At 38.4% G+C, this 11,052-nt stretch overlaps 1 protein-coding gene across 1 annotated transcript; it reads right to left on the bottom strand.

Moving 5' to 3' along the window:
• Nucleotides 1-4,580: 4,580 nt before the first annotated feature.
• DIC2 (dicarboxylate carrier 2) lies at nucleotides 4,581-6,293 on the bottom strand. Its single transcript, XM_006841150.4, has one exon. It carries the CDS (start codon nucleotides 5,728-5,730, stop codon nucleotides 4,768-4,770), a length of 963 nt encoding a protein of 320 aa, XP_006841213.2. The 5' UTR covers nucleotides 5,731-6,293; the 3' UTR covers nucleotides 4,581-4,767.
• Between the last annotated feature and the right edge of the window lie 4,759 nt (nucleotides 6,294-11,052).

The raw sequence follows: 11,052 nt of genomic DNA on the forward strand, positions 1-11,052 counted from the left end.
TTAAGCTCCACCTATAACTGTATTCCCTATCAACCAGTATAGGTTCCCAGCCATCTGACCTTTCATGACAACCATGGATCCCTTACTAACCTTGAGGACTCCACCTGTTGCTGTATACTTGCAACCATTCGAGTCAAGGGCCCCTAAGGATATTAAGTTTTTCTTTAATTGTGGGACATACCTCACATCTAATAAGATTCGCACTATCCCATTAAACATATTGATTTTGATAGTTTCTATTTTAATGGTTTTGCATACTGCATCATTCCCTATTAGAATAGACCCACCACTATATGATTTGTAGATTTCGAACCAATTTCTATTTTGACACATGAAAAGAACAACTACAACCTAAAATCTAAGAATAAATTAATTGATTCTTACCTGAAGATATAGAGGGAAGATCTCCATTATCTCTGTCAGAGCTATTAGCCACGCTAGCTTCATTAGATGTTTTTCTCATTTTTACCCTCTTTATATCCTCATTTCTTTTCGGGTAGTCTCTCTTCATATGACCTTCGTTTTTGTAGTAATAGCAAGTAAATTTGCCATTCCCCTTTGATTTTGACCGACTTCTGCTTCTAGACCTCTTTTGATTTGATCTGCCCCTTTCGTGACTCTCTTTGTGTTTTCCAAACAAACCTTCTCCTTGATATTTAATATTGTTAGTCTTCTTCCTTGTCTCGTTTGACAAAAGAGCAGCAGTAACTTCGTCCATTTCAAGAGTCTCCTTCATGTATAGTAGAGTCGTAACCAAGTGATCATATGATCTTTGAAGCGAAGCCGCATAAGTAGGGCATTGTCTTCATCCTTGACTTCGACCTCACGCCTTGTTAACTGGCTTATGATCTGGTTGACTTCGTTGAGATGTTCAAGCAGATCTGTGCCTTCTTCCATCTGAAGAGAATATAACTGCTTCTTCAAGAACAACTTGTTCGTCAGAGATTTCGTCGTATAGATACTCTCGAGTTTTGTTCAATCCTCCGGAGCAGTTTCGAGGTCCATCACATAACGCAAGGCGTCATCTGATAGATTCAGACCAATCGTGCTTACTGCATTTTCCTCAATCTCTTGCCACTCTTCATCATCTATCTTTGTTGGTTTCTTCAATTTCCATAGCAAAGTCTTAATCAGACCTTGTTGTATTAGAAGATCCTTCATCATTCATCACCAAAGAGTGAAGTTGTTCTTTCCATTGAACCTCTTAATGTCATACTTGATGCTTGAGCCCTCTCCTGTCATCGTGATAGCAAACCCCAGAAAGTAGAAAAACCTGGTAGGCTCTGATACCAATTTGTAGAAAACCCTAAAAGCAATCCACGAAGATAAGAAAGAAGAAACAAACACAAAATAAAGATACAACCAACCACAACACAAAGATATACGTGGTTCGGCAACGTGCTTACGTCCACAGGAGATGAGAGCTTTTTTACTGGCAATGGAGAATAGGGTTACAATAGCTCTTTTCCTCACACCGATCTGTTCTCTCTGATTACAAATAAATCTGTGTTTTTCCCTTAACCCTAAAAAGAAGCCCCAAGCTACAATATATAGAGTTCCGTACAAATTACCAAAATACCCTATGTACGGATACAAAGAAATCCGGAGTTGTCTTTATAACTCCACCTTTGTCATACAAGACATCAATCCTCAACAGCCCCACCCTTGGATGTATGTACAGCTGACAATGGCAAACTGATTAGCAACGTGATCTGCAGGGATCTCAAATACGTGATGTAGATAACCACTTTTCAAGCTGAGGTGCGGTTGTTGCCACTCGGCAGATGTGATTTGGTCTTGGGAGTAAAGAGACGAGTTATGTTGGGCACCATAGTATGGGACTTATCACGGCTATGAATGGAGTTTACCCTTGATGGAAAGAAACACGTGTTACGTGGGGCTCATAAGGCTACAATACGCCTTGTTGATCTATCTCGCATGCGTAAGCTTATTAGCGAAGGGGGAAAATGAGTGTTGGCTCTGCTTTTCTCTTTGACTATAGATGAAAATGAAGGGTTGTTGATCTAGAAATGCAAGCATTTTTGTCTGAGTATGAAGACATCTTTGCGGAATCGATAAGGCTACCGACAGAGCAGACCCATGACCATTGGATTCCCTTGCTTTCAGGGAGCCAACCTACAAATGTACGGCCTTATTGGTACCCCATATGTGCAGAAGAATGAAATAGAAAGAGGTTTGTGCGTGAAATGCTTGAAGTTGGTATTGTTCAACCCTATACAAGCCCATACTCTTTGTCGGTCTTACTAGTTTGAAAAAAGGATGGTTCCTGATGTATGTCTATTAATTATCGTGCCTTGAAACGGCTCACCATCAAAGATAGATATCCAATTCCGGTGGTGGATGAGCTCTTAGACGAGCTACATGGTGCTTGCTTTTTCTCCAAGTTGGAACTTAGGTCTGGCTACCACCAAATCTGGTTGCATGAAGATGATATGCATAAGACGGCGTCCCGCACTCACGAAGGACATTATAAGTTTCCGGTGATGCCGTTTGGGTTGACAAATGCAACATCCACTTTCTAGAGGCTTATGAACGATGTATTTTGGCCCTATCTTTGCCAGTTCATTCTAATATTTTTTTATCACATTGATCTATAGATCGATGTGCACAAGACGGCGTCCCTCATTTACAAAGGACATTATGAGTTTTCAGTGATGCCGTTTGAGTTGACAAATGCACCATCCACTTTCCAAAGGCTTATGAAGGAGGTAATTTGACCATATCTTCGCCAGTTCATTCTAATATTTTTTTATCACATTGATCTACAACTCATGCTAGTCTGACCACTTAATACATGTGACGTGCACCCTTAATGTAATTCAGGAATACAAACTATTCGTAAAGTGCTCAAGTGCATGTTTGGGCATTGCGAGCTCCATTATCTTGGCCATATTATTTCAGGTGATGGAGTGGCAGTTGATCCATTTAAGATCATTAGCATGACTCAGTGGCCTAAACCAAAGATGATCAAGGCCTTGCATGGGTTCTTTAGTTTGGCTGGATATTATCAAATATTTGTGAAGGAATATGGAAAAATCAACAAGCGGTTAACTGAAATGCTAAAAAAGAAGTGCTTTTTATAGTTCCGTGAGGCTGAGCAGGCTTTTGAAGCACTCAAGGTGGCCATGATCAACACATAAGTTCTTGCATTACTAGATTTCTCTAAAACCTTTGTGGTGGAGTGTGATGCTTCCTACCTTGATTTGGGAGTGGTGCTAATGCATGAGGGACGACCCATAGCCTCCACAAGCAAGGCTCTTTCTAGATGCAACATGGGCCTCTCTACCTATGAGAAGGAGATGTTAGAAGTTGTAGATGCAGGCACCAAATGAAGACCATATTTGTTGGACCAATATTTTAAGATCCATACAGATCATCATAGTTTGAAATTCATATTGGATGTCTCCATATAAGGTGGTTTATGGTCAGTTACCTTTGAAACTGATACCATATGTCACAGGAGCTACTAATGTTGATGTGGATAGAAATTTGTTAGCTCGAGAGGTTGTTCTCCAGCTACTAAAACAGAATTTGGAAGGGCCCAAAACCATATGAAGCAATAAGCAAGCCGTCAATGTTCGAAATACGAATTTGAGGCTAAAGACCTAGTATATCTTTGTTTACAGGCGTATGGACAGTCCACTATGGCAGTTCGCCATGCCATGAAGCTGTCTCTGAGATATTATAGCCCTTTTCTTGTCATTCAATGAATTGGGAAGGTGGCATAAAAGTTGCAACTGCCCACCGGGTTTCATGTGCACCTAATGTTCCATATATCTTGCCTAAAAAAAAAGTTAGGTAATTGTGTTCTTCTGCAAGACAACTTGCCTGAAACTGATGAAGACAGAACATTGAAGCTTGAGCTAAGGATGACAACGGGTCAGGTAAGGGTTTGGGTCCAACATTCAGGTCCAGGTTTTGGACCCAGACCCGACTTGTCGTGTCCAAAAGTTGGATCCATACCCATAACTGTCGGGTCCTGGATCTATTTTGTTGGGTCTCGAGTCTATCTCATCAGGTCCCAAGTCTGATCGGGTCCATTGCCATTCTCACTATGAGCTTCCTTTTTTTTTTGCTCTTTCTTACCATCATATACCCAAATTATTGGCAACAAGGTCACAACTGCCATTAGATTTCAAGTCATATTATTTGTCGTTTAATAGCTAAAGATGATTATGAATTCTTATAGTATAAGATCCTTAATGCCCCCAAATGAATAGAGCTTGAAGTATTTTATCTCCAACAGTTTACGGGTACATGTTGGGTCCAACCGAACCTAAACCCAAACCCGAATAGTGTTCTTGTCTAGGTTTTAGATCAGGACCCGACCCGCTAGGTCTATGAAATGAAAAAAAAAAATCAGAAGCTCATCCGTAATTTTATTACACCAATCAATTGACACAAATCCCCCAATATTAACCAGTTATATATGTACATGACGAGAGAGAGAGAGAGAGAAGAAATTCCCAAAACATGTGCCAATTTTGTGGAACAAATTCACATAATCTCAAAATACAGGAAAGGTTTAGAACGCGATCATCAAAATTGGAATAAGGAGAGGTACATAAAAAATAATTATATTCGCGTTATGTAAAAATCTTGTAACAGAGTCCAACTACGTAACCCAATTTCTCAATATCCATGTAAAATAGAAATAAGAATATGAATAAAAACAAAATTAATAATAATTTTATTGTTCCTTTTCGTCATTATCATAATCAAGAGAGAGCGCCATGGTTGTGGAGCTCAGAAGTCTTTGAGCACCTTCCTGACCTGCTCAAGCGTCACGAAGAGCACCACAGTGAACGGCCCCTGTCTCGAAATGGTGGGTATAAACCCCTTGTAAAGGGCCATCGGCCCCTCAGCCCTAACCGTCTTCACCGCGCAATCGAGCGCCCCAGCGTAGGGCGGCGCCTCCCCCTCCACCACCCTCATATTCATCACCCGCGTCTTTATGACGTCCACCGGATTCGACGCGACAGCGGCCACAAACCCGGCTGTAAAACTCGCCACCACGTGCGTTCCCAGGCCGTCGCTCATCAATCCGTTCCCAACGATGGCTTCCTTCGCCTGATCGTAGGTTGCCAATTGCGAGGCAGTCACGATCATGGCACGTTGCACGGTGAGGGAGGAGCCGCGCCACAGGGCGGTGATGCCCTCGCCACGGACCATTTGGGAGATGGCATCACCCACGCCGCGGTAGTTTCGGCGTTGCGCTAGGGGGAGGCGGCCGTCGGCCTGCATGCGGACCATTGCAACATCAGCCGGGTTCCCAATCGCAGCGCCAATGCCACCTGCAATGAGGCCGGCTGTAATCTTCTTGGCTAAGGGCAGGCGGCCTGTTTTGGGATCAGACCAGCTCTGCTTCATTGCATCGTAGAGGCCCATGCGAGTGGTGGAATAAAGCGTCTGGCGGAGCATGGTGGCCGAGACGCCGGTGAAGAGGGCTGCAGCACCCTCCTGACGGATGATTTGGAGGCCAACAGAGATGGGCCCAGGGCGTGGCGGGGCAACAGCCGCAACGGTGGCTATGTTCGGGGTGGTGAAGGCAAGGGCAGGCTGGCGGGCGGCGATGGTCGCAGCCTGGCGGGCGGCCGATGGGGCCTCGCCTTGGAGCTGCATTCGGACCTTGATGAGGTCCAGAGGGTGGGTGGAGCACCCCGCCACAATGGAGGCGATCCCACCTTCTACAAAGCCTTTCAGACCCATGTTAAATTAGAAACAATGGATTCTGCAAAAAGGGTTAGGATGTTTAAAAAAATGGGGGCTTTCTGTATATTTCGAAAACACAAAACAATGGGAAAACAGGGGTTTAGGCCACTACGAGGAGGGGCCTTGTTTTTCTGATTTTAGGGTTAGGGTTTTTATTGGGACCAGTTGGAACTGGGGTTCATCTCACTGGAAACCAGGAGATAGGAATGAAGGCCGAAAGCGCTGGACGCTGGGTGTGGGTTGTGATGCCTCTGAGACATATGATTTCGAAATGGAATGTTGAGGGAAGACAAAAGGGAAGAGCCATTTATAGGTGCAGAAGAGAGAGAGAGAGAGAGAGAGAGAGAGAGAGAGAGAGGAAAGTGGGAGGAAACACAATTTTATTTATTCTGACCAGATGCAACCTGGTATGAGAAAATTTTGAATTTTGATAGAGATGTGCAATATTTTTAGAGAGAGAAAGTGGAGGACACAAATTCCTCAATTGTTGGTATGAACAGCAGAGAGAGGAGAGGAGAGAGGCAAGAGGGAGGAAATGCGATTATTCGAAACCCCGCGACGCGGTTTTAATTTCAAGATTCAAGGAAGAGGGGACGGGGGAAGCACGGACCGCGTCTTGGCGTGACTGCGATGCTGACCAAGTGGCCGTCCATCACGATTTAAACCCTAGAGACGGGAAACTTACCAAAACAACTCAAATCTTATATAGAAAGGACCCAGTGTCAACGTTGTTTTTTTTTTTGGAAGGATTAATTTTCTCTTTAACATAATAAAAAAGAGGAAGTCTCTTTTGTAGACAATTCCTAACAAAAAAGAAAAAAAAATATCTATGTAAGGTTACAAAGTGTAGAATTAAATATGCGCCTCAAAAATCCATCGAAAAATGTTGTTTTAATGTTGAAAAACCCTCTAATTGATCATCTCGACAACAAGATCTATGAAAATGAAAAAAAAAAAAAAAAAAAAAAATTTTGAGTCCCAAAAATAGTGCAACTTGTAGCACATTATCTAGACTATATCCATTTTCAAGATTTTTATATGTTTATAAATTTACTTGATTTTAACTATTTTTTCAGTTTAAATTTTATAATTAGATATGAAAATAGATTTTCAAATAATCCTAATAATGTTTTACACCAAAATTATAAAATTTGGAGTTACACCTTAATTACATTGTTTAAGGTTGCAACCTTATAGCAACCACACCTTCTGCTTTTTGGGATAAGCCAAGAAATCAACTCATGAAGATCAGATCTTACTCTCAGGTTTTATTGGTTGGACTACAAACTAGTGCCTAAGTTGATCCGATCTAAAGTAAAAACTGTTTTTTGTTAAAAATCAGTAAAAATGAATATTTGATCAATTGTGATCGGTTGGACCATATGGTTTCTATTTTCATATAGTAGACAAAGTTGGGTATTTCTTGTAATATATTACAGTTTTAAAATTATTTTCTTAGTCTTGAATTTTTTTAAAAATCAAGTTCAAATATGTGATCAAATTGATTTCGACTGAACCATATCTCTTACCTCTTTAGTGACCAGCACAATATTGGTACTGCTCTTTAATAATTTTAAAGTTAGTGTTTTCATCCTTGGTTGAACTTTTTCTTTTTATTTATCCCTAACCTTTCAATGATATGATTACCCAAAATTCAAACATTTTGTTTATGAGTAAGCTATAATTTTTAAGAAGAAGTACCATAATATGTGCCCCTGATATGTTTGGTGCTTAGCAATGAACGACTTAAAATTTTGTTAAAAGCTTATGTGAAAAGCTTCATGGTAGGATTCTGAATGAGCCCATGAAACGAATAAACAAAAAAAAAAATGGAACAAATTTTTACTCTGTCTAATTTCTACTGTTGAAGTTTTGAATGTTTGTATTATAGATGGACTTGACATTTCCCCCATTTCTCGAATTGTACAAATAATACATAATGGAAATTTGTTTCATGTGGACTGGACCACATGACTACATATGCCATCCAAAAAATGTTAAGTATCCATCTTAGAGATGGATGCAAGTAGGTGTTCCATCTCAAAACAATGGAAACTACCGATCCAAATGTTTTTTTACTAGAATTATTACTTATAGTTTTTAAAATTTACGGATTTTTGTATTTTCAAGATCGCCATGTTAGAAATTACGTATCCTTAAAAATTAAACCCAAAAATCTATCTCAAAAATAAATTTATTAATAGGCTCGCACTTCTACGTATACAGCCTTAGCCGCGTAGAAACCGAGACCATACATAATTTCCTAATATTTTAAGCCATTTGGATATAAGAATCACATTCTTGGCATTAGAAGAAAAAGTTAGATTTTTGAACATATGACCCGTTACCATTTGAACGTGTAGAAAGGAATCCAGAGACGCAACAAAGGCTCAGATGGGGAAGGGCCAAGTGCTATTACTTTTGCATGTATATATACTATGCTCCCTCGGGGAGCATTAGTTTATTTCTAAATTTAAAGGGTGGACTTTTTAATAAATGTCGTTTGTATAAGGCCGAGGCTCTAAACAATCAAAGTAAGACATACTTTTATATAGTGCGAAATATATTGTTCGGGTATCAGAAATCTTTATGATGACCAGAAAATTTATTTTCATATCTGGTTATAAAATTTAAATATTTAAAAATAGTCTAGATCGAGCTGATCTATGAACACTTGAAAAACTTTGAAAATTGATGGTCTAGATAATGTATTACAAGATGCACTGTTTCTAAGACTTGAAATCTTTTATTATTTTTATTATTTTTATTTTTTTGATGTCCATAAATCTTGAGGTTGAGATAATCGAAATGAGAGTTTTTCAACATAAAAAAAGCCTTTTTGTGTGGTTTTTTGAGGTGCGCCTTAATTTGAATGTTTAGGGCCTCGGCTTATATGAACTTTTTCCTTTTTTTAACATGAAATTTGGGATACTACTTACTAGATGATTATTCTTGTAACAAAAGTTAGAAATTTGAGTTTTCTAACACGTATATCTCACCAACTGGAAATTTTGAGGGTCCATATTTAGTCTCAATATATTATACTTTTAAATGCAGAGAGGGTACAATTAGAAAGAATATCTTTAATTGATAATAACCCATGTGATGAAGAATTATATCCCAAAATTTAGGTTCCTAAAATTAATTCGAAGTGAGATTTTACGCGAGGGAGTACATGCGCATTTTGCTCTCGAAGGAGTAGAATATCTTTTGGCTTTACTTTGGCCTTTTTTGACCTGGCTTCTTACTTAGCTACCATTCATTTTCATTTATTTCTTTGTTCCTAGAAGCGGTAGCCGTGGCTTGGACTTAAAGCGCACCTCTTGGACTTCACCTAGTTCCACCACGTGGCATCATAATAAAGGATAAAAAATTAGAAAGGCAACGGCACTCGCGGAGAGGAGACGCTGCATACATTTTCTCCACCTCCAAGTGGCTACCACTAATAGCATTATGCATGTTGGGTGGTGCACACTATTTGTGCAATAAATCAAATATGAATGAGGCTTGAGGGCAAGGTTTTTATGCTTTGGTGGAATAGCATTATCCATGTTTTTTACCCAAAAACCTAGATTGGCCACTCCTTGAGATTCAACTATCCTTACGTAAATGTGTTACCCAAACAAGAGACAAGGACCCAATACCTGGATAGCCCTTATTCTTGAGAGTCCAACCTAGGTACCCAAACAGGCTCTTCGTAACTTTATAGGTTTCGAATAAATGTGAGAGAAAGTTGAGTTCCAAATAAGTCCCCCCTTTTTTATTGTATTTAAGGTTGACAATGTCTATTGTTTTCCTACCTGAATTATTTTTTCAAATGTAGTCCTTTCATTTCTATTGTTTTAAAGAAAATTGTCATGTTTGAAAGAGTCTTGATACTCATGTCATTTTGTTGGAGTTAAATTACTAAAATATCTTCGAATGCTTTCAAGGTTTTGAACCTAAATAAGGGTAATTTAGATATTTAAAAATAATTTGTTCATGAGGGGACCTTAATGAAATGTAAATTAGTAAGAAAACTCGATAATGTAAATAGAAATGTTATGAATATTTAAAGGGATTGTCTACAAAGGGACTGTTTATTTTTTGTACAAGGAGATCATAACTATTCCCACTCATTAGATGTCGAATTTGATGGCTTGGGGGGTGAGTCACAAAGCCCGATAATTTTTTTTTTGAAATTTTTTTTCTAATTAAAGAAACTCTTACAACTACCCATTTTGAAATTTAAGAGATCAAAATGATTGTTATCTCCTCATACAAAAGGTAAATGGTCTCTTTGTAAACAATCTCATATTTATAAGGAGCTTAAAACTCCTACCATGCTGTTTTTTTCTTGTCTTTCAGCCTTAGGAGCTCATACCATAACTCTTATTTGGGATTGTATACTATAGGACCGTTCATTTTTTGTACAAGGAGGTCACAATTGTTACTAGCCAGTTAATGTCAAATTCGATAGCATTAGATGTCAAATTGGATGGCTTGGAGTATATCACAAAGTTTAGATTTTTTTTTTTTTTCTGAACTTTTAGTCTAGTCAGTAACACACTCACAACCACCCGATTTGATTTATGTCGGACCAAAGTGATTATGACCTATTTGTATTTAAATTATGAAAAATATACAAAAAAATTATTTACTTTTGATACAAGAAGATCACAACTACTTTTGTTCGTTAGATTTCAAATCAGGTAGTTGTAAGAGTCGTATTAATTAGAATCAAAAGTTGTAAAAAAAATTTCTTGAACTCTGACATCATTATCATTATCACCATCATTATCATTTTAGCTTTTTACCAATTAATTGGAATTGGCTGCATAAGTCGTGGTTCTTTATTAAGCTCTATTAAATGTCATATACTCAATGAGACCATGTGTCCCAATATCTTTTTTTTGGATTACTTTCAACCATGTCTTTTTGGAGCTACCCCTTATCATTTTCAATGTTTTCACTTGAACTACTAATGTGACATCTACTAACTAAAAATAATTGTGTCCTCCTAATATCAAAGATAAATAGTCTCATAATATATAATCTCTCAAAAGTAAACGATCTCTTTGTACACATTTTCTTTTTATTTTACTATGTCCCTTCTCTAAAAATCATTACAAAATAAAAAACTGAAAATTTCTATTGGTCAGTGTGAGGCGTGCTAGGGCACCGGCAGATAACCGCTTTCTTAATATAATGGAAAAAATTTATATGAGGTTGCAAGAACTACATATATACTTCAAAACTCCATCGAAAAAGGTTGTTTTAATGTTGAAAACCCCTCCAATTGATCATCTCGATATCGAGATGTATGAATATAAAAAGGAA

The sequence above is a fragment of the Amborella trichopoda genome, chromosome 4, assembly GCF_054954075.1.
Source record: "Amborella trichopoda isolate Santa Cruz 75 chromosome 4, AtrichopodaSantaCruz75HAP2 v2.0, whole genome shotgun sequence".
Lineage (NCBI taxonomy): Eukaryota > Viridiplantae > Streptophyta > Magnoliopsida > Amborellales > Amborellaceae > Amborella > Amborella trichopoda.

Coding starts and splice junctions, on each gene's coding strand:
- DIC2 (XM_006841150.4), bottom strand. CDS start 5,730: ATGGGTCTGAAAGGCTTTGTAGAAGGTGGGATCGCCTCCATTGTGGCG.